The 25,001-nt window shown below is 35.0% G+C and overlaps 1 protein-coding gene across 3 annotated transcripts in view; it reads left to right on the top strand.

Moving 5' to 3' along the window:
- Positions 1 to 25,001, top strand: part of NOX4 (NADPH oxidase 4) — a 146,364-nt gene that overhangs the window by 56,932 nt on the left and 64,431 nt on the right. For all 3 annotated transcript variants that reach the window (XM_082340468.1, XM_082340467.1, XM_082340469.1), the window contains 4 exons: positions 690 to 906; positions 3,189 to 3,353; positions 3,476 to 3,538; positions 20,580 to 20,640. In XM_082340468.1, the coding sequence (XP_082196594.1) occupies positions 690 to 906; positions 3,189 to 3,353; positions 3,476 to 3,538; positions 20,580 to 20,640 (506 nt within the window). The remainder of the gene's footprint in view (positions 1 to 689; positions 907 to 3,188; positions 3,354 to 3,475; positions 3,539 to 20,579; positions 20,641 to 25,001) is intronic.

Raw genomic sequence — 25,001 nt, 5'->3', positions numbered from 1 at the left:
AGAGCACAGAAAGTTGAAGGCTTATCTTAAATCTCACAAAATATGAAATAATAAGAATGGTATTTTAGGGTTTTAAGTTCTCCTTCCTGATTCATTATTTTGAGCCTTTTATGTGGTCCTGTTTATGGAGAAATTGAAAAGTAAGCAGGTTTAGGGCCTGATTGCTGTGTATTGTTTTCAGATCACAGGAAATGCAAGCTTCCAATTTCTGTTATTATGTTTGTTTAACGTTTCTCTGTAAATCAACAAGGCTTGTTTTATCTAGTCTTAGCCAAATCAAATATGATCCCCATACTTTTCCATTTGTGTTTGAAATTATAGTGAAAGTACTCATCATTATGGTGTTTATTGAAGTGAAAACTTGTATGTGATTGTATGAATGCCTAATAGACTTGAAGTAAAGACTGTCAAATTCAAGAATATTTGGAAAGATTGCATGTGTCTTCTCTACCATGTATTTGTGGCATTTGTGGGGGGGGGTCTAAATTTTTTTATTTAGTTCCATAGTAAAGAATTTATTAAAAATTTTAAGATTTCTCAATTGCTCTTAAGTAAGATATATGAGAAGCATTTTTTTTTGATAAATGCAATGTAAAGTTAACAGGAAAATAAGGTTATCTTCTTGTACTGTGTTCTCTGATTTCAATCTCTTTTTCATCTCCTTGTTTTTATTTTTTTCTTAACTTTAGAGGGCTGCTTAAGTATCAAACTAATTTAGATACACACCCTCCTGGCTGCATCAATCTTAATGGAACCCGCTACCAGAATATTCACTTACCAGAGTATGTCTCAGAACATTTTCATGAATCTTTCCCTGGAGGATTTTCAAAACCAGATGAGCTTACCCAGAACACATTTGTGAAGATTTGTGTGGAAGAGCCCAGGTTCCAAGCTAATTTTCCACAGGTCAGATTAATTCTATGTCTTTACTGGTCTCTGCAAAGTCCATGTTTCCATAACAGTTGATCAACATTGTATTTAGACATGTTTTCGAAGGTAATGAAGCAATTATTCTTGCAGAAGAGAATGTTTCAGGATGTTTCAATAGCAAGTTAGTACCTATTGTTTCATTATAGGCAGCCAACAGCTCAACGAGAAAGACCTATGATATTACAGAATATAGAAAATCCCTGCTTAACTGATCATATGATCTTTGCATACTGTGGCGCTGGTACTTGCCACAAGAAAGGTAGCAAAGATATTTTCCTTATGCATTGAGAAAAATAAGTTGAATAAGGAAAACAATAGTGAAAGAACTAGTACTACTAATAATAATTATTATGGTATAATATTATGGTACAATATTATATATAATATTATAAATACTAAGCTGTAAAATCAATTTATTGAATGCTTAATATCATCTGCTAGGAACTATGCTAAAATATATAATATGCATAATTTTTTCAATATTCACAACTCTTTGAAGTAATTACTATCATCCTCAATTTTCTGATGAGGAAACTGTGGCTTAATTACATAAAATACCTTGACCAAACTCTACAAGCAAACACGTGGGAGAAGTAGAGTGTAAAACCAGGTTGTTGATTTGCTCTTAGAAAACTTCTTTCCCAAATACCCAGCAAGTAGTTTGATAAAGGTCCTAATCTTCCCTTGTGGCCATGGGAGCTGCCCACATGGGTATTACGCCCTGTATTCTTTGTCTGTAGCAAGTGAAAATCAGGGAATAGTGATGTTGAATGTCTGTTTTAAGAAGAAGAAAGGGGGCTCAAAAGGTCAAGTTTGTAGATGACTTTGGAGTGAGTGAGTGTTTGTTAGTCTTGTGTTTATTAATAATAACCCTCTAGATTTCTATTAGACTTTACAACCTTCATTGCTTTTCTGGGCTTCACACAATGCTATATGTTAGGGAGGGCAGATATTGGGACTCCCATTTTACTTGTGTGCGACCTGATGCCCGAATGGTGACTGTCCCAAAGTTGCAGAGCTTGTCCTGTGATGCTTACTCTTCACACAGTTTCTAACCAAATGTGAGGAAGAAGCATGATTTGCATGGAAGAATATAGTTCTGGAATAACTCTGTAAATAAGGTTTAAAAAAGTGACCATGAAAATAAGTTTGGGTTGGAGGCCTCCAGGTGTTGAGGGAGATAAAGTATGCAGCTGTAAGAGAAAGGTTGGCTACACAGGTTATGCAGTTATCCTGGGATCAGGGCTATCCCTCCAGCACACATGCAAAATTGTCACGGTTTCCAAATTCTAAATATTATCTGCTGTTCATATTATGTAAAAGTAAGTTGTGAACAACACATGTGGTATACCCATATTTAAAAATATGTGCATATACATATTTTACATTGGGTATACATTTTGTATATGTACATTATGCATATACATTGTGTGCATTGACAATATCTAGGGTTCTCATTTTTTTAACAAACATTGAACTGGTACATTTTTGTTAAAATCATCTTCAGATTTATTTGAGCTTATACTTCCCTTTCTTCTCTCATTAGATAAAGATATTGTATATATATACATTATATATATCTGGTGTGCACAGAAGGATATATGAAACAATGTATGCTTACCTGTTAATGGTAGTTATACCCTTATCAATGGCTAGAGGGTAGGGTCTTGATATTACTTCCCCTTTTATTTTATACTTTACTCTTGTTTAAGTTGCAGTGAGCATCTGTTGTTTTTTACGCATTTTTATTTACACTTTGTTATTTAAAATACAGATTAAAATATTATTACGGTTCTCGCTTCAGCAGCACATATACTAAAATTGGAACGATACAGAGAAGATTAACATGGCCCCTGCACAAGGATGACAGGCAAACTCATGAAGTGTTCCATATTTTTGGCCACGTAACTTGCTTTGGCCAATGGGATGCTAGTGGATGTGATGTGAGCAGAGGATATGATGTGTGTGCTTGTCTGATTGGGCTTGTCCTCTTGTACTTCTACCAGCACCATGGCAAGAGCATACCTGGGGTCGCCACTGCTCCTCAAGCTTTGGTCCTATGATGTGACACATGGAACAAACACCCCAGTTGTCCTACAGATATGTTACCAAGAAATAAATGTTTATTATTGAATGCTAAAAAATATATATTATTACTGTATTATTACTGTAATGTGTCAAATAAGCAGTTGGGCAGGATATAAAGATTCTTATAATACAAGTGTTTCTTAAAGTGTATTTCAAAAATTCTCCGTTAGACCTGGCTTTGGATTTCTGGACCTTTGTGCCTGTATTGTGCTGAAAGGCTTTACAGGTGTATCCGGAGCAATAAGCCAGTCACCATCATCTCAGTCATAAGTCACCCCTCAGATGTCATGGAAATCCGAATGGTCAAAGAAAATTTTAAAGCAAGACCTGGCCAGGTAAGTCAGTGTCCAGCAACTTTTAAAATACCCTTTATCTTTCCATATTTTTTGAAAATTAGCATCATTAGACTATTTGAATTTCTTTTTTGGTCATTTAAAAATTGTTTGTTGCTTTTTAGTATATTATTCTACATTGTCCCAGTGTGTCTGCATTGGAAAACCATCCATTTACTCTCACAATGGTAAGAAACTTGTTTTTTGATTTTTTAATTTTTAGAATGAAATGTGTCTTTTTCTTTTTGTGTGTGTACACTCCACCTCATTCTAAAAATCATTCAAAACTGTCACAATATCCTTAATGTTTAAGTAAGCCATCTTTTTACAAAGAAATATAATTATTCAGAAACTTTTAAACGATTTATTATTTTCTACAACTTTAAACTTCAGGAAATAGTATATTTAATTTATTAAACCTTGTTGATTCAAAATGCAGAAAATTTCCTGAATATTTGGACTCTTCCTTTTATGAAGTATGTACCAAAATATAATATGTGCATGATTTTCTTTAGAGAGATTAAAATTATAGAAAAAGAAAGTACTCTGGGTTGAGGTGGAAGCATAAGAAAATGTTCAGAAAAGAAAAAGCCCAGTATAATTGGCACCCAGGTTGTGTATGGAGAAAGGAAAGGAAAATAAGGTCAGAAAAATAAAATGGAATAATAATGAGGGGAAATCTAGCTAAATAACGGCATTATCAAATATTGTTAGCCCATTGTTTAACGTTATTTTTTTCCATTATACAAATGGCATGAGCCCATTATAAAAAAGTAAACAATTCACAAGCATCTAAGATCACATTATAACTCTTCCTCATTTCCCCACTCCCCAGTCCTTTTCTTGAGTTTGACCTGTAGTCTTCCAGATATTTTTCTGTATACTTTGGCATATATAGGTGTCTGGCATTTGTTTGCTGGATCCTTTGTTTTATCATTTTCTCTTTTTACACAACAATATGTCATGGACAACTTTCCATGTTACTGTGTTTGTATATGCCTCGTTCTTTTTGATCACTGTATAATATTTCACAGTAGGAATGTACAGTAATTTATTTAATATTCCCCATTGATGATAGAGGTTAAGATTTTATTCAGTTTCTAACAAAGGTAACTGAGACAGGGACCACATGTTTAAAATATATGCTAAGATATGCAAATAAAATTGAACAAATTATGGGGGAGAGGCCAGAAAAATAACTGGTGTCAAAGTTCTAAGGTTTCGGGATGAGGCTGTGCTGGGATTGGACCGCTGTTAAATTTGATGTCTTAGTCAAGTTGAAAACTTGGAAACCTTTTTACTTCATCTTTTTGTACATTCATTTCTCAGTGTAATATTGTGATAAAAGCAACAGCTATTCACACATTTATGAGTTTAAATGAACTACTACAAATAAAGTATGTAGAACACAGCCTGGAACGTGAAGTGTCAGGTACATGTTGATACGTGTTAGCAAGTATTATGATTTTTATTTTCAGTGTGAACTTGCCCCTTGAGAACATGTACTTGTGAAGACGGCTAGACCAGAAAATTTTGTATTTAAAGGATAAAACAAGCAGAAAGGAAATGTCAAACGGTTAGAGAAAAAACAGAAGTTATTTATCCAATAGCAATTCTTTAAAAAGAAAGAGAATTTTTTGCTTCATTTGCTCCAAATGTTGCATTCCGTTTGTATGTAGCAAATTTATTTAGCTATTTATTTATTTTTAATTTGTCTTCCAGTTTTATTGAGATATGAATGACATATACCACTGTGTAAGTTTAAGGTATGCAGCATAATGATTTAGCTCACATACCTCATGAAGTGATTAGCACAATAAGTTTAGTGAACATCCCTCATCTCATATAGATTCAAAATTAAAGAAGTAGAAAATAAATATATTTTCCTTGTGATGAGAACTCTTAGGATTTACTCTGTTAACAATTTTCATATGTATCACACTACAGTGTTAATTATATTTATCATGTTTGTTGTATATTATATCCCTAGTACATATTTATCTTATAACTGAAAGTATGTACCTTTTGACGGCCTTCATCCAGTTCCCCCTCCCCACGCCCCACCCACCTTCCCCTGGTAACCATAAATCTGATCTCTTTTTCTTTGAGTTTGTTTGTGTCTTTATTTACTTTTGAAGTATAATTGACCTACAGCACTATGTTAGTTCTTGTTACCCAACATAGTGATTCGATATTTCTATATGTTTCTAAACGATCACCATGATAAGTCCAGTTACCGTCTGTCATCATACTAAGATATGACATAGTTATTGACTGTATTTCCTAGATTATTAATTATTGAGGAAATGTAGTTTGGTATCTAGTGAAATAATTAACAACATTCCATTTTATCAAGAAAGATGGCAACACTGGCCTACCTTGGAGACAGGTATAGTATAGTAGTTTATAGTCATTATAGTAGTTTACAGTAGTTATAGTATATATATATATATATATATATATATATATATAAAATACATATAGTAGTATATATATAGTAGTTATAGTAGTTTCTCCAATAGTGATGATAGACACCCTTTCATCTGGTGCTGTGTGGGCTGCAGGTGACAGTGAAAGGGGAAATGTGTCACCATGAGGAATAGTGGAAACTTAGTTGCCCTCATGAGATATAAAACCAACAGGGACCTCGGAGTCCTGAGGTCATCAGGAGCCAAGTAGCCATGTCACACCCTTCACTCCTGTAGCATACAAACCCTACAGGGTGGCTGAATAAGATTGCCCACATTCTATTAGGACAGCAGGAAGCTTGGGGAGTAAATCTGATCAACAAACATTCAGGTGTGATGTGTCAGCTCAGTCATGAAGCCATTTTCATGGGATTGAATTCGCTAAAGTCAGAAGCACTGTGCTTTAGTTCTGATAGTTGTAAGACATGTTTCTATTTCCCTGCATCTCTACATCCTGTAGGCATAAAGTTGGTAACATAAAAAGAAAGGGGAGAATGAAAAAGGGAGAAATACACAAGTAAAAGTTTGTCTTGATAGAGTAGTTTAGGAAATTTGGCCCAATCTTGGGGTCATATGAAATTTACTTCAGAAATTAACCTTTCTTTGCGTTCGAAACTTTTTTTCAGGTTTATTGAGGTATAATTGAAAAATGAAAATTGTATATATTTAAGGTGTACAACATGAGACTCTATTTTGAAAATCGTTTCTTCATCATAGCATTAAGTAGAGAATATGGAATAAGAAAAGAAGGCAGTTGCTAAATGTCAACTACAGAGAAGAGAGGGATTTTTTATAAAAATGTTTTTCAACATACACAAAAGTAGAGAGAATAGTATAATGAACTCCCACATTCCCAGCACCCAGCTTCAACAACAAAAAAAAGAAGATTGTTTACTTTTTAGTACATATTCTGTCACTGAAAACTTTTATGTTCTCTCAAAACAGAAAATCCAGGAACTTTTCACCTGTGTTACATGCTGAGTAGATGCTTCTAGATCTAGTCTCTTTCAGCTGGCCTAGAACTTTTTTACAGGGCAAAGGAGAAATAAAATAAAGTGTTGTGTAGAATCTGAAGGGCTTTAAGCAAATGCTTTATGTGGCCTGGTCTGCTTCCTGAAAGCTGATTGGGGAAGAGCTGTGATAACCCTGTAGCTGGCTTGAGGCACGAATGGGAGGAAAAGAAAAGAGAAAGGAACGGAGGGAACAGACAGAAGAGCAGCAACTGGAAATAGGAGAGAGAGCTAAGAAAGGGAGAACAAATTACATGTAAGGTAAAAGGTAGTAAATATTCACACAAATGACAGGAACTTTAGAATTCAGTCCCAACTCTGTCACTTATTAGTTCTGTCTGTGAGTGGATCTCTGCTCTCATCAACTCCCAAATAGTAGTGTTTGGATATGAATCAAAAGAAAAGATAGGGATAGCAGTCTAAAGATAAAACAAGGTAAAATGTTATAAGAATTTTCTCAGGTACTTGACATTTTGTTGTGTGAATGAAGGACTATTTACATTTCCCCCCCACCCCACCCTGTGGAATCCTAAGGTGTGAGAATAGGAATAACAATACATTATTCTTGGAGAAAGAATATTGGTTTAGTGACTACTTTGAGAAATAGGATGTACTTGGCCGGGTGGGGAGACGGAAGAGCTTCTCCTCACCTCAGTGAAGCGCTGTTAGGTATACAGTCCTCCTGAGTACCCTATGAGCAGCTTCCTACAGCAAAGGACCATCACCCTGACTCTAAAGGAGGTCTGGTAAGTCCTCAGCACAAGGGCTCTGTGCCCAGTACAGGCTTGTTTCAGAAGATTCAGGGTCAGAGTGTGTTGGATGGAGGCAAAGATGTTGGATGCCTGGGATTCCGTATCCATCATAGTTTTTCTTCTTTCTTACTTTCTTCAATTAAGAAAAGATTTTTCCTTTTTCCTTCTACTTCTTCCAGGCCAGTCTTCCGTTCTCTTCAAGGAACATGGTTCTCTGAATATTCTCTAAGAAAAACAAGAAAGAAAAGACCTAAAATAGTTTGGAAAATAGTGCTTAGTATATATCGCTTTTAAAAATTCATAGTTTCTCTTACCATATTAATGGTTTTAAGACGTTCTTTAATAAATAATCTCATTAAATTTTATTCACCCATTTATTTAACCCTTTTTTACTTTCTCACTTTTAGATCTTTGTCTAGACTAATCTCTTTGCCCTAGAAACCAACCACTGCTTCTTCCACTTATTCACTCTCCAAATACCATACATTCTCTTGACCTTTTCCTTTTATAAGACCCTGTATATTCTCTTCAACAATTAGTGCCATTAAATTACCTGTTTAGTACCTGTCTTCCTCCTAGACCATAACCTCCAGGAACCCTTTCAAAGTTACGTTCATAGCACAGCATCTGGTACACAGAGTAACCCAATATATATCTGTTGAAAGAGTGAAAAACACTTAATATATAATTCGTGTTTGGGACTTAACCTTGAGAAATACTTCATAGATGGATTTTCTTTTCCTCCCATCTCTCACTTGGAAGGTGAAGCGAGAGAAAAGGAAAAGCTAGAGGATTTAAGGAGAAAGAGGAAATGCTTATGGCTGATGTGGCTCTCAGTCAAAGAGCAGGTTTCCAGTCAGGTTCTGAGTCTAATCTTTAAGGTCATGATGACTATTTCTCTTTAGCTGATAAGAGGAATGGGAAATGTACTTAGTGGGGAGGTAGTTTGGGAAGAACCACCAAAGACAAAGGGAAACAATTTACTGAGAACATCTGGTTAGAGACAGCAGGTCAGTTTTTCACCTCCACTGCCCCATTCTCAGGGCTAACAATGGAAAATTACTTGCTCCTAATTTCTGTTGCTTATTTGACAAATGTTATCAATATATCTTAGGTTTGCCTAGCAACCTGCAGGTCAAAATGGATCTTGACTTTGCAAGTTTAGGTTTTGTATTCACATTTATCCTTATTTTAAACATCATTTTTTTAATGTTTTGATTATGCCCTATTAAACCTCAAATAAAGGTTTAATTGTTTTAAAAAGAATTATATCTCATAGATATTTTAAATTGCAACAATAGTTGGCTTCCAAAAGAAATTTTAAAGTACAAGTACCTTGTACTTTGTGTAGGCTTAGGAAATGGTTTATAGCCCTCCCACATTTGGGGGAATTGCTAGCTGTCTCACTCATACCATGCCCCAAGGGAGTCTCTGTTTTTGTAAGAGGGAAAAGAGGTGAATGGTACTGCTGCCTGGAAATGAATTTGAGTAAAGCAAAAACATTTCTAAGCTAAATTTTACATTATGCTATTATGTTAATTTACTGTCTTTTCCTGCCATTTCCTTCTTTTTGTCCAATTACTTCTGTTTGGCACTTACATGTAAAATACATGCTTTTCAAGCATTTTCACTGGATAGTTTTAAGGGTTCCTTTGAAATAAAACAAAGCAAAACAAAGTGACTTCCCATATGCCAATTCCCACTAAAATTGTATACACACCCCATCTTTGTCAAGGATAATAGTACCTACTAATTAAATGCCTAAACAAACTTTGAAAATATTATATTATTTAGTTCTACTATATTCCTATGAGATGTGTATTGTTAGCTCTCTATGATGCAGAAAATAATGTGACTCAGAAATATTAGATAACACACAACTAATTAGTGGCACAGGTGAGATAGAAACACAGACTGCCTGGCTGAAAGGTGTATTGTCAGCTATTCTGCCCTGTCTCTCTCATGCCTCACCACCTAGCCATGTTCAGGGTATTCATATTTCTAAAACTCCTATTGCTCTTAGACATACTTGTTGGAGTCAACAAAAAAGAATTACCATTTAAAAGAGAAATTTACTGAAACTATAAAAATGTATTTTCAAGAGAAATATGAAGTTGAAAGTTTTATATTGCCCACACTACTAAGCTCTTCAAATACTGTGTAGAGTTGAAAGTCAAATTCCCCTGCTAGAAAAGTCTAATATTTACTTTAATATATTGTGTCAGTATAAGGAAAAATCAAATCTATAAAATATACATTGATCCCAAATTCAGTAGCTTGAATTTCAACTCATTTTTTAAACAGAGATGAAGCTTTTACAACTGAAAATAACAAAAAAAAGTTGGTGCAAAGATAAGGTACAGAAGCACTATAATATTTTTCATAATTTCAGTCAAAGTAAGGCTAAGTTTTGACTACTGATTTAATTAGGAACTCAAAGGTTGGACTTTTCATTACTTAAAGTGCTTCAGCATTTCTTATACTTGACATTGACTTTGCTACACATGGAAGCCATGCTAATTTGGTGGGTGTTCCCAGAAAGTTGTGATTGTTTTCTGCGATAACACTTGCATTCTCTCAGGGTGTAACCAGCAGGAACATTTGCTGACAAAGGTTGTTGGAGATCAGAGGGCACTGTACAGTATTAGACCATAGATTTTGGAATCCTGGACAGCTGGGATTGGAGACCTGAATACCCCACTTATTAGTACTGTGACCTTGGACAAGATAATTAACACACTTACCTTTGGTTTACTTCTTTATAAAACATGGGTAATAATAGTAACTTCTCTATGAAGCTTTGAATATGAATTAAAAAGATATAATCAAGTGCTAAGCATGGTGCTTGGCACACAGTAGGTTCTCAGTCAGTTAGAAGTTGTTTTTGTTGTTGTTGTTGTTTTTCTCACTCCAATCCCACAATTTAAAAAAAAAATTTTTTTATTGGAGTATAGTTGATTTACAATGTTGTATTAGTCTCAGGTGTACAGCAAAGTGAATCAGTTATACATATACATATATCTACTTTTTTTTAAGATTCTTTTCCCATATAGGCCATTACAGAGTACTGAGTAGAGTTCCCTGTGCTATACAGTAGGTCTCTATTAGTTATCTATTTTATATATAGTAGTGTGTATATGTCAATCCCAATCTCCCAATTTATCCCTCCCCCCCGCTTATCCCCTGGTAACCACAAGTTTGTTTTCTACATCTGTGACTCTATTTCTATTTTGTAACTAAGTTCATTTGTACCTTTTTTTTAGATTCCACATATAAGCATTGTCATATGATATTTTTATTTCCAATAATGAGTGGACAGTCAAAACAGGATTAAACTGACTTTTTTTTTTTTTTTTCCTTCTCCAGCATGCAATAACTGACTAAGCTCTGGCCATAGACTGGTTTAGAAACAGTCATTTGGGGGACTGATGATTTGCCTCTTGTGGTTTCCTAGCCCGTGGGATGAAGGATGTTTCAGGTTGGGTTTCCAGGGAAACAGACTGGGAGTAGAGATTTGCGTGCCACAGGTTTGTTGGTTAGTGTGCTCAGATCAACACCTGGTAAGGAGTGAGGGACTAAGGAGGCAGGGCAGAAGTTGAACTGTGATATGTCTCCACAGAGGCCTCAGTAGCTCACACAGGAGATCTGCAGGTAAAATGATAGTTCAGAGTTGTCCTGTCTTGAAGTCAGGAGGACAAATCTTTGTACTCCCAAATTACAGTCATTGGATTTGACGCTTAGACATGGGTGGGGAAGCGTTTGTCTGTGGATGGCAATTCCTGGGAAGGGTCTCAGAAGTAGCTCTCAGCAGGCAGCACTTTGAGCAGCTGGGAGATTGAGGAAATGAGTGTTTTAATACTGAAAATTGGGAAAAGGGAGAAGGGAAGAAGATCTGAACAGTGCACCACAGTTTCCACTACACACAACACTTAGATAGATGTATTTAAATTTATATATTTATATACATTTATATACCTATAAATATATAAAAGGTGTATTAAAATATAGCTTTTGTGAGATAATTCTATTTTTAAAACTTAAACTTGAAACACATATAAATTCTAATAGTTTATCTAACGTTATTGAACTTTACAAATTTGTAGTCCAAACAGCAGATTTACTTGTTTCTTTGCTGTGAGGGAAGGAGGTATCTAAAGCATAAATTGTTTAAAGGATCAAAAAAACCAAAGTAACACAATTGATGACAAAGTTGGAATCAAAATTCAAGTTTTCTGATTCTTTTCCGTCTTTAAACCTTTATTGACTTAAAACCTGGGTAGATTTTTCTTTTCTTTTTTTTTTTGACTATGTAGTTGATCTCTTTAAGTGTTTTCTAGCTGTGCTCTGTAATTATCAAACTTTGGATTTTCTGCCAAAACAAATATATTAAGGTATGCTCTCATCTAATTTGATATGTAAATCAGAGATGATTTTAAAAAGCCAAACTTAAGAAAGCATGAAACCTATTGCTTACTACAGAATGTAACATCTCTTAGTATTTAACTGAGGTAGATATTAATTATGTTTATTAAGATTTTTCATGGATTCTCAAATAAAGAATGCAGAATCTGCTTTTGTATATCAGTAGTTGATTGAAGTTTGCATAAGTATCTCTGTATCCTTTCATTATTATTTTTATTCAGAAACACACATGTGCTTTCCTGACATCTGTATTTTAAATTGTATGATTCATTATTTTTAAACTTGGATAACCTGATTTCACATATTTTTCCATGAGTCACAGGAAAGTCTAGTTGTTAGTTTGTTATTGTCTGTACTTTTACATAGCATGCCTGCACTTGCCATTATTTTTCTGATTTTTGTTTTTCATCTCTCAACCAGTCACTTTGGGAATAGTCCTTCCAGTTTTCAATGAAAACCAGACAAGAATGGCCATGGATTTCTCAAGACTGGCAAACTATTTTTGTTATTATTTGTTTAATTCCATGGGTTTAAATATAACCAGGAAGTCTGCATCAGTTGTTTTGATCTTGGGTCTTGATCTCATCTATTTAACTCTTAAAAATTACTTTTCTCTAGGGTTTCACAAATCTTTTGCTTGCACAATTTAGAAACTCAACTGGGATGGATGATAGGCAAGGACCTATAAAACAGGACCTATACCTACAGGCAAAGGACCTATACCTATAGGCAAAGGACCTATACCTATAGGCAAGGCAACAATGTGTCTTAACCACAGAGCAGACACAGTGGTGGAAATTGCTCCAGAAGGTCACTAATGTTCAGGAAACTTAACAGGGCATCTGAATTCTCTGAAAATTAGACATTATCTAACTGCTCTAGTTTGACTTTTTTCCAGGGGAAAAGAAAATATTCCTTCAGTGCCTAATGTGATCCTGCATGATAAATCTGAACTTAAATAGGTCAATGTATTCAGAGCAAACCTGTTGTTTAATATTAAACTTGGTTTATTCAATTGGTATTTTTGGATGCCTCCTTTTACCTAGATACCAAAGAGAAGATGATCAATAAAAGCTCCTTTCTTGACTTAACATCTCCTTTCTGCTACTGCCCCATTTCTCAGTTCTTCCTTTCCTCTTATTCTCTGTTAAATCCACCAACTTTGTCCATACCACTCTACTTAAACATTTCTGAGGTCAACAGTGACCATGTTATTGCTAGGTCCGAGGGTCATTTCCCAGTCCTCAGTTGGACTGACCTCTCAGCTCCATTTGGCACAGCTGATCACTTGCTTTATCGACACCCTGCTTTCATTTTGCTTCCAGGACATCCGCTCACCTGGCTTGTCTCCTAGGTTTCTGGGTACTTTTACTCGGTCTTTCTTTTTTTGCTATTCCTTGTCATCCCATGACCTCTAAATATCAACACTCCAGCATCCATTCCTTGAACTACTTTTCCTCTCCAGCTAAATTCATTTCTCTGGTGATCTTTCCTTTTGATGTATCTGTATGCTATCATCTCCCAAATTTCTATTTCCAGCCCAGGCCCCATCTCTGAAATTCAGGATCCTGTATCCAATCGTCTACCAGGAACTTCCACTTGGATGTCTAATAGACATCTTAAATTAACATGTCTAAAATTGAACTAACCTTTGGCCTTCCAACCTATCCCACCCACCATCTTCTCCCACTTCAGTTAATGCCAACTCAATTGTCCATGTTGCTCGGGCTGAAAACCTGAACATCATTCTTGACTTTTATCAGTTTTTAAAAATATAGACAAAAATCCATCCACAAATTTTCTTGGCTCTACCTTCAAAATATGTCCACCATTTCCACCGTTGCCACCCTGGTCCAATCTACTACCATTGGATAGCCTCCTGACTGCTCTGCATCTGTCTGCCCTTACTCAGCTACCATTTAATCTTAACAAGCTGCCAAGGTGATTATTTTGAAATGAAAATCAGATTATGTCATTTTTCTGTTAAAAAAACAGGCAGTTTTCACCTTGAGCTATACTTGATATCTGTTGACTTGTATCTGTGTGAGTGTGTGGGTGTGGGGAGGGGTGTAAGTGGAGAAGGGAGGTCAGAGGTCAGAGTGTCTGGAATAGATTAAGGGAAAGGAAGGATGGTAGGAAATAATGTCAGAGAAGTCATGAGGAGTCAGATTATGTAAGGTTTATATGACACTGCAAGGGCTTTGGTTTTTACTTTGAGTGAAGAAGGAGCCATTGGATGGCTCTGGGTAGAGGAAGGACATGACCTGGCTTAGTTTTTAGCAGGAGCACTCTGGATGCTATGTTAAGGTTAGATGAAGGGCAGAGCAGAGAGACCCGTTAGGAGGCCGTTGTGGTCATCCACCTGGGGTATGATGATGCTTGGACCAGGATGGTGACAGTGAAGCTGGTGAGAAGTATCAGGTTCTTAATATATTTGAAAGAGTTAGCAGGATTTCTTGATAGACTGGGTATGGAATGTGAAGGAAATACAAGAGTTAAGGTTTTTATTTTATTTTATTTTATTTTATTATTTTTGTTTTGTTTTTTGGTCTGAGCAACTGGAACTGCATTATCTGAGATAGGGAGGGCCCTCCCTATCAAATTCTCATCTACAAAAACTCTCATTCTGATGAGAATTTGTAGAGCTCAGTTTGGGATATGTAAATGTGATATGGCACTTAGTCTACTTTTATCAAATATTTCCTGAGCAAATGAATGACATCTCAGCCCTACTTTCCACTGTACAGGTTATTCCTGTATCTTGAGCCCTCTTTTTCCCACCTCTACTTGTCCTACTTGTGTTTGGATTTGTGGGAGCATAGCTGCCTGACTTGTGCTTGAGGTGAGGTAATTTGGGGGTCAAGTTATCCCATATACAGACATGAACACATTTCTTCTCTTTTTTAAAATTATAAGTCCAACCTCAGCTTTCTTCTATTGTCTGTGAGGTCTCTGAGATGTAAGTTTTCCCAATGAGGTGTGAGAAAGATGCACTTGCTTCTCAAGGTGATCCCCTTTTTGAAGGTTGTGCGATTTCAGCTTTGGAATTTTTTTCAGTCAGTTCCCAAACCACCATGTCACCCACATTTCATCTTTCAAAATATGTTGACACCTCTCTACTGTTGTTATCATTCCCTGTGTTACCTTTGATATTGTCATGTGTATTTTTATATTCATAAATTGTTATTTCAGTGTTTTGGTTTTTTTCTTTTGAGGGAGTTGAGATAAATGCACATATTCCATCGAAGTTAGCAAAAATCTCACTTACATACTTTTCCAGGATCTTTCTGTTTAATATTTAGCATTTTTTTCATGAAACTATACAAGTAAACACTAACTTTTTCCTTCAAGTAAACCAGTAAATATTGAAATGTTATATTTGTCAAAACGTTTAGAGTCACGATGCTGCACTAATTGTGATGGATTTTGCGCTCCTGGCTCATTATCTCCTCTCTTACTTTTAGAACAGTCCTCATTTGTGAAGTTACATGAGCTCCTAGCATAGTCTGTGAAACTTTTTAATACTCAATAAATGTTTTTTGAATGTTTGAATAAATTGTAGAAGAATTGCCCATTGCTGAAGTCCTTATTCATTCTCAGGTTAATTCTCCAGTATTTTATTAACTGATATTTGAATGCACACCCAATAAGGGTAAGATGTTATGGAATATATGATAATGATTTAGAAATAGTTCTTGATCTCAAGACACTTATAGTATATTAATACTGGAAAAATTACACAAAATTAAAGAGGTAAACTGTAATAAAGGGCATAAAAGTCAAGTAATTTGGAATTTCAGAGAAGAGAGGGATTTTTGTAGCATGGGAAATCAAGATTTCTTCATGAAAGTGGTAGCATTTGAGATGGGCCTTAAAGAATTACCAGTGTCCAATATGAGAAATGGGAATGAAGTCATTCTAAATGAGTATACTAGTAAGTGGGAAAATGAAGAGACAAGAAAATATATTAGTTGATCCATGTTGGCTTAGCTGGATCAGAGTGAATCAAAGAGGAAAAATAGAATATAAAATTGGAAAGAATTTGGAACAAATGTGGTTGGTCAGGGACCGTAGGAAAGAAAGAATGTGCGTGTTTTCCCATAAGAGGATACAAAAGGTTAATCAGTAGGAGATTGCTGTGATCAGATGTTTTCTTTGGTAATATTATTTGAAAGGACTTGAAAATTGATTGAATGCTGGCAGGAAGAGAAATACCTGGTATTACTCTGAGATTTGAACCTCTGTTCTGGTGGGATGTAGGTTCCATGTCCAGACCTAGGGGAATTAGAAGGAGAAGATAATTTGGGAAAGAAGATAACAGCAATTTTAGATATATTACATTTAGAGCAAATTTCAAGTAGAAATTATCTAGCAGGCATAGAAAATGTGAAACTAGAGCTTTGGAAAAGAGGGTTAAAAATAAAGACCTGACAATAATGATTAAAGAACATCATATTCTGTGATCATTTTCTCTGGTTTAAGAAATTTGTTACATTGAAAATTTAATATTTAACATAGTAACATCCATTTTAGAATTATTTTTATTTATTGTTGCAAAGCTCTTGATTTAAAATAAACACATGGTGGCTTTTAAATTCATTTTCCGTGTTGAATGAATTCTTGTGCAGTGACATCATTTTTACATTTTGTTCTCAAATGTAAGATGATTATGTAATATCTGTTTATATTTTTGTGGGACTGTTATAAAATCATTAGTCATTTGAGCACATTAAAAACCCAATGCTATTTTGAACAAATAATTTGAAAGAAAAGGTTGTTTTTCTCCAGGATATCAAAGTACACATTCCCCCAGGTCTCTTGCAAATTCTGTCATTTTATTTTCTTCTCCTTAAACTAGGTGATGTGTATTCTGCTACTTATATTAAGGTCAACATCAGCCAAACTCCATTCTCTTCATCTAGGAAACTTAAGTGAGACTAAAGTAAGACTCAGGAATGTTTTAATGTTTATATTTTAAATTAAACTTTTAAAGTATTTAAAATTATAAACATTAAAAAGCTTAATAATAAATTTTAAAAATAGATGTGTATGAAATGAGTTATTTTCTCTGTCTTCAATTTTACTTCCCAGAAATTAATATTCTTAACAATGTATCATATAGTCTCATCAATGTATTTCTATGTATAGAGGAAAAACACTAATATCTGTTTTTTTTATTTTATTTATTTATTTATTATTTATTTATTTATTTATTTATTTATGGCTGCGTTGGGTCTTCATTGCTGCATGTGGGCTTTCTCTAGTTGCGGAGAGTGGAGGCTACTCTTCATTGTGGTGCGTGGGCTTCTCGTTGCGGTGGCTTCTCTTGTTGCGGAGCACGAGCTCTAGGCGCATGAGCTTCAGTAGTTGTGGCACGTGGGCTCAGGAGTTGTGGCTCTCAGGTTCTAGAGCACAGGCTCAGTAGTTGTGGCGCACGGGCTTAGTTGCTCCGCAGCATGTGGGATCTTCCCGGACCAGGGCACGAACCCATGTCCCCTGCATTGGCAGGTGGATTCTTAACCACTGTGCCACCAGGGAAGTCCCCTAATATCTGTGTTAATTTTAATAATGTGAACTTTACTACATGTCCTACAACATTTTTTAACTGAAAATTTGTCATTAGCATATTTATTTTTAATGTTCTAAGAGAAACAGGGTAGCCAAAGATATGAATACTTTATTTCTTCCCTTTGAGAAGTTTTCTAAACACTTTTAAAAAGATAATGAAACAACATTAAGGAATCACTACACTGTGCTTTAGACAACATTAATGAATCTGAACATTATTTGTGCAAAGGTACTAAAATGTGATTCTAAGATTTTCAGTCATGTTTTCAAACCACACATGCTGAAGTCATTCTGTGTGCTATTCCGTGCAGGCCCCCTTCAAATCTGGGGTGATATGATTGGGCAAAGACTCTGTTAAAATCTGTCTTCTTAATTCCTAGCTAGTTTGAGGAAGTATCAGTAATTTATAAAGGCATCATTCCCAAGAGTTTGAGAGGAACAATATTGTGTTCTTACCTGTTCATAACCAGATCAGCCTTAAAAGCTATCCTGATACATTTGGCCAACACTTAGAAGAAGGAGGTTTATAGGCTCCTACAAGGCCTGAGGGAATGTTAAACATCATATGTAATTATCTTTTACAATGTCTGCACTGAAAGAATAGAACAGAGTTATGAATATTTGGCAAAATGTACATTTTCCTTTAGAATACATTATAAGATTAAATCAAGCCAGATGCGCACTCAGGCATAGAAAGACTAACTTTGTTGCTCCCTATTCTATCTTCTTGGCTTAGATCTTCTTTTCGTAACCTAAGATTTAGTTCACAATAAGGGAAACATCAAGAGACATGGGAACAATCAGATTGGTAGCTTGGAACTCTGTTGGGATTCTTGCTTTCTGGCAGCTACAACTTTTGCAGCATAGAAGCTCTGGCCAGCGTTAAGTATTGATAGTACGAAGTAAAAGTGGTGGTGGGTTTTTACAGATCACATCATCTTATTTGGAGATTTACTAATGACAAAACATTGCTCTTGGAGTTATTAAAAACTAGAATGTAAATTAAATAATTAAACGTTAGAGTCAGAATTATAAATGAAGTAATATCATTTTAATAATATAAATAATATTTAAGTAATATGATTTTTATATTCTTTTCATTTATTTCAATATTTTAAACTACAGTTAGTAGTAATAATCCTATTAGAAACACTGATTGTGGAATAGTGGTTTGGAAATTCCATGTTACAATAAATCTCAACCCTGAACATGTGCTTTTTAGTTTGTTTATGATTTGTCATGAAGAAATGATTAATACCTAACTTTTTATTTAGTGTTTTCACTGACCTCCAAGCTACTTATCTGCTTTGATGAGTTGTTTACATATCTCCATGGTGTCTTCACCTTCCTTTATTTCTTTTCCTTAGAGCATCCCTATGTGACCTACGTTAATTAGTCAACGTAGTGAGCTCAAGGATCTTCAACTTACTTCATGTAACCCATTCTCTATCACAGGGCCCTCAGAGCCACTGGCATATTCTTTCATCTGTGCTTTAACTTCAGCCCATATTTCCCCTTAATTCATATTGTTGTACATTGATTCCACTAATTTTCAACAAATCCTTTTTTTCCCCCTACTCCATTTGACTTCTCATGCAATCCTTAGCCATTTTCCATATCTTTGCTTTAGTGGAGACAGTGGCCTGCCATAGTTACGAACTGTGTAGTCAGACAAACCCGGACCCAAACTCTGTCTTGGGCAAGTTGATTTATTTTTTTCCTTTTTAAAATTTTTTTTTTAAATTTTTATTGGCATATAGTTGATTTAAAATGTTATGTTAGTTTCTGCTGTATAGCAAAGTGAATCAGTTATATATATATCCACTCTTTTTAAAATTCTTTTCCCATAAAGGTTGTTAAAAGTTGATTTGAAGTCTTAATTACTCAATTTCCTTAACTATGAAAGACAACTCACCAGGGTTATTGTGAGCTTTTAGAAATGAGGCACTTAGTCCTGCCCTTGGTACATGATATTCAATGAACACTGGCTAGTCACATGCAGATGATCCCTTACCCATAACCCTTATGCTAGATGTATTTTCGGAATTCAGAATTTTGAGGGTTGTAAAAGGTATGCATAATTAATATATTACCTAAGATCTCTAGTAGGATATGAGGCAGCATTCTTAAACAAATGGGTATTTCTGTAGGAAAATAGTTCTGTATGAACTTTTATACAGAAGTATTAACCTCCCATCATTACCTTCCCATCAATTCAGGTCTGATAGTGCCACCAAATGTGTTATGAAAAAACTCATTTTTGAAAATTTCTGAATTTTAGAATTGTGGAAAGGGATTGGGATTCTGTAAAATAAAGGGAGATACTGCATTTTCTTATTGTGAACTAAAAATTATTCTCTCATTTTTACTATGTGGCTGTTTCCTATATTTGCTAAACATGGGACCACAGGTACTTTTTCTTACCTCCAGTACCACAGCTCACTCCCCTCCTCAGGTACCCTTGCCACTTTACTCCAGATTTCTTCTGAGAATTATGGAAGGGAATGAAATAAAACTCTTTCAGTAGGAGTTTCTTCATTGGACACAGAAAATTCAGGTCACATTGATAATTATTTTTTTCATTTCCCCGGAATTTGTTAGGATGTGAAGCGTATAAGAATATCTGCAAAGAAAAAGACACTAAAATCATTAGTCTCCATTTCTTCCTTCGTGGTTAAAAGCTGTGTCCTCTTAAATATTTTAACTCAAAATATATTTAAGCAAGATATATGGTTAGATGTAATGTACTAGCCGTTTTAGACTGTGTATTTTTTGTTTTATAAGATACATATGGGCTTTTCAAGAAACGTATAGTGTCTTATTGACTGGTTGGCATTGCTTTTTTTCTCCCACTAATGAGGCTCTGTATAGATTTTTTTTAGTCCATTCCTTTCTATTTCTTATTGATTTTGGAGATTTGCTATGAGAATAAAAGTAGTAATTGAATCATATTCTGGTACTACATAATTATTATTCAGAATTGATTCCAGTATTTATTTATTTTTTTAGTGTCCTACTGAAACCAAAGCAACATTTGGGGTCCACCTTAAAATAGTAGGAGACTGGACAGGTATGTAGAACATAGAGTTTTAAAATATACGCTTTGAAAATAATGGGTCATACAATAATTTTGATGTCTAAGTAGTGGAATGACCAGCATGTATAGAAATGTGTATGTGTTCTCAAGCTGTTGTTTTGTTTTCCTTCTTTCTTTGTACAGTTTTAACATTCATGTGTCTTTTTTTCTTCTGTAAGATGCATTTTTGGAATTGGAATACCTTGGATATCAGTAATTGTTAATAGTGTGTTGTTCATGTGATTGTAAATCATAGATTTCTACCTGCTTGTCAGATGTACTGGAAATAGTGGGAACACTGAAATGTCTTTTAGAAAATGTCATTTTAAAATTAGTGGTTGGTATTACTTTCAAAATAATCGACACCTGGGATGAGATCACACAAATCTTCCAGTTCTTGCATGACTGTCTGCATGGTATTATCTGTATATATAGCAACTCTACAACATTTTGAATAGTGGTCATTTATAATAGCAGGTCTGTTGGTGATGTTTTACTCTTTTATTGATAAGATTTTTTTTATTATCTGAAAGGTGCATTGTATTAAGAGTTCTGAGTAAATAAAGATTATTCATTCTTATATTCCCTTTGCCCAACAGAGTGACTGACAAGTGAGTGCTCAGTAAACGTGAGCTTGTTGGCTGGTTGTTTATTTTGACTATTCAAAGGAAACGATGCAAATGTAAATAAAAAATAATTTTTAATTGAATGCTAAACTAGGAGTTGGTTTGTGAAAACTATACAGAATCAGAAAAAGGCAGATTCAGTGTAATCTCAGACAATAAGAGAAGCTTCACAGAGAAGATAAAATTTGAGCTGAACATTGAAAATCAGACAAATGAAGAAAGAAGAAGGTCATTTAAGTGCAATCCACAGCACTGTCAAAAATCAAGGAAGGTAATGATTAAACCTTATTTGAGAGGTGTGAGTCAGTCAGGCTAGCAGAAGCAAAGATATTGTTCTGGGGAGTAGTATGGAAAAACCATTTAGGGTCAGCATGGTAAAGATCTTGAATGCCTTGACAAGATGTTAGAACAACTTAGAGATGTTAGGGAATCTTTGAAGGATTTGGAGCATCGTAATGTAAATGGTATTGATAACTTGCTAGTTGATTAGATTAGGATCAAGGGAAGACTTATTGGTACTGGAAGGCAGAGGAGAAGGAGTCAATAAAGGAGTGAGGATGGAAACTGAGGACTAGAAGAAATGTATTTGCAAATGCAGCTTAAGAAGTTAGTACTGGAAAGGGGGGGACTAATTATTGTAAAAATTAAGAAAGGACAAGATGTTATGTAATAGAGAAGAGATATTTTAGAAAGGACAGTTGAAAGAGCTTATACTATACAGTTAAATAATAATAGTGTGTATAAAATCCTTTGTCTCTAGAAAGAGCACTCAGCTTGGAAATGGAGATGAGAAGAAAATGGGGAAAATATGCAACATAGGATTTAATGGGCAAACAAAGAAACTAATCCAAAGATCTTTGAGCAGTGATGACCTATTTGGAATCATGAAAAATCAGGCTTAAATTCATATTATTCATTTGATAGCTTTCGAAAGAGATCATTGTAGTCCATTGTTAGAAGAATACTGATGTAGTATACAAATAGTAATTCTCATAAGCCCAGAACTAGTTGATATAATAAAAATTGTTTTGCACTGTTTGGCAAATAAAGAATGAGCTGAAATTCTTCTCTGGCAAGAATCCCAATATAGTAAGAATTAACTTCAATAATTAATGGTAATTGATAGAATTCTATATCTGAAGGGTAACAAGCATAATGAAGTCATAATTTAATTCATCAGGGTAAGCAGAAAGTTCATCAGGGCTTATTTTTTTATTTTTTAAACAACTTTATTGGAGTATAATTGCTCTACAATGGTGTGTTAATTTCTGCTTTATAACAAAGTGAATCAGCCATACATATACATATATCTCCATATCTCCTCCCTCTGGCATCTCCCTCCCACCCTCCCTATCCCACCCCTCTAGGTGGTCACAAAGCACCGAGCTGATTTCCCTGTGCTATGTGGCTGCTTCCCACTAGCTATCAATTTTATATTTGGTAGTGTATATATGTCGATGCCTCTCTCTCACTTCATCCCAGCTTACACTTTCCCCTCTCCGTGTCCTCAAGTACATTCTCTATGTCTGTGTCTTTATTCCTGTCCTGCCCCTAGGTTCTTCATAACCTTTTTTTTTTTTAGATTCCATATATATGTGTTAGCATATGGTATTTGTTTTTCTCTTTCTGACTTACTTCACTCTGTATGACAGACTCTAGGTCCATCCACCTCACTACAAATCACTCAGTTTCATTCCTTTTTATGGCTGAGTAATATTCCATTGTATATATGTGCCACATCTTCTTTATCCATTCATCTGTCAATGGACAGATGTCTGGACTATTGTAAATAGAGCTGCAATGAACATTGTGGTACATGACTCTTTTTGAATTATGGTTTTCTCAGGGTATATGCCCAGTAGTGGGATTGCTGGGTCATATGGTAGTTCTATTTTTAGTTTTCTAAGGAACCTCCATACTGTTCTCCATAGTGGCTGTATCAATTTACATTCCCATCAACAGTGCAAGAGGGTTCCCTTTTCTCCACACCTATCCAGCATTTATTGTTTGTAGATTTTTTGATGATGGCCATTCTGACTGGTGTGAGGTGATCCCTCATTGTAGTTTTGATTTGCATTTTTCTAATGATTAGTGATGTCGAGTACCCTTTCATGTGTTTGTTGGCAATCTGTATATCTTCTTTGGAGAAATGTCTATTTAGGTCTTCTGCCCATTTTTGGATTGGGTTGTTTGTTTTCTTGATATTGAGCTTCATGAGCTGCTTGTACATTTTGGAGATTAATCCTTTGTCAGTTGCTTCATCTGCAAATATTTTCTCCCATTCTGAGGGTTGTCTTTTGGTCTTGTTTATGGTTTCCTTTGCTATGCAAAAGCTTTTAAGTTTCATTAGGTCCCATTTGTTAATTTTTGTTTATATTTGCATTTCTCTAAGAGGTGGGTCAAAAGGATCTTGCAGGGATGTATGTCATAGAGTGTTCTGCCTATGTTGTCCTCTAAGAATTTTATAGTGTCTGGCCTTACATTTAGGTCTTTAATCCATTTTGAGTTTATTTTTGTGTATGGTGTTAGGGAGTGTTCTAATTTCACTCTTTTACATGTAGCTGTCCAGTTTTCCCAGCACCACTCATTGAAGAGGCTGTTTTTCTCCATTGTATATTCTTGCCTCCTTTATCAAAAATAAGGTGACCATATGTGCCTGGGTTTATCTCTGGGCTTTCTATCCCGTTCCATTGATTTATATTTCTGTTTTTGTGCCAGTACTATACTCGCTTGATTACTGTAGCTTTGTATTATAGTCTGAAGTCTGGGAGCCTGATTCCTCCAGGTCCGTTTTTCTTTCTCAAGATTGCTTTGGGTATTCGGGGTCTTTTGTGTTTCCAAACAAATTGTGAAATTTTTTCTAGTTCTGTGAAAAATGCCATTGGTAGTTTGCTAGGGATTGCATTGAATTTGTAGATTGCTTTGGGTAGTAGAGTCATTTTCACAATATTGATTCTTCCAGTCCAAGAACGTGGTATATTTCTCCATCTGTTTGTATCATCTTTAATTTCTTTCATCAGTGTCTTGTAGTTTTCTGCATACAGGTCTTTTTTCTCCTTAGGTGGGTTTATTCCTAGGTATTTTATTCTTTTTGTTGCAGTGGTAAATGGGAGTGTTTCCTTAATTTCTCTTTCAGGTTTTTCATCCTTAGTGTATAAGAATGCAAGAGATTTCTGTGCATTAATTTTGTATCCTGCTACTTTACCAAATTCATTGATTAGCTCTAGTCGTTTTCTAGTAGCATCTTTAGGATTCTCTATGTATAGTATCATGTCATCTGCAAATAGTGACAGCTTTTCTTCTTTTCCGATTTGGATTCCTTTTATTTCTTTTTCTTCTCTGATTGCTGTGACTAAACCTTCCAAAACTATGTTGAATAATAGTGGTGAGAATGGACAACCTTGTCTTATTCCTGATCTTAGAGGAAATGGTTTCAGTTTTTCACCATTGAGGACAATGTTGGCTGTGGGTTTGTCATATATGGCCTTTATTATGTTGAAGTAAGTTTCCTCTATGCCTACTTTCTGGTGGGTTTTTATTATAAATTGGTGTTAAATTTTGTCAAAAGCTTTTTCTGCATCTATTGAGATGATCATATCGTTTTTATACTTAAATTTATTAATATGGTGTATTACATTGATTGACTTGCATATATTGAAGAATCCTTGCATTCCTGGGATAAACCCCACTTGATCATGGTGTATGATCCTTTTAATGTGCTGTTGGATT

The sequence above is a fragment of the Balaenoptera borealis genome, assembly GCF_965194805.1.
Source record: "Balaenoptera borealis genome assembly, chromosome: 11".
Classification (NCBI taxonomy): Eukaryota; Metazoa; Chordata; class Mammalia; order Artiodactyla; family Balaenopteridae; genus Balaenoptera; species Balaenoptera borealis.
Note: the sequence above shows the minus strand (reverse complement) of the source record. Positions and strands in the feature narration are given on the sequence as shown.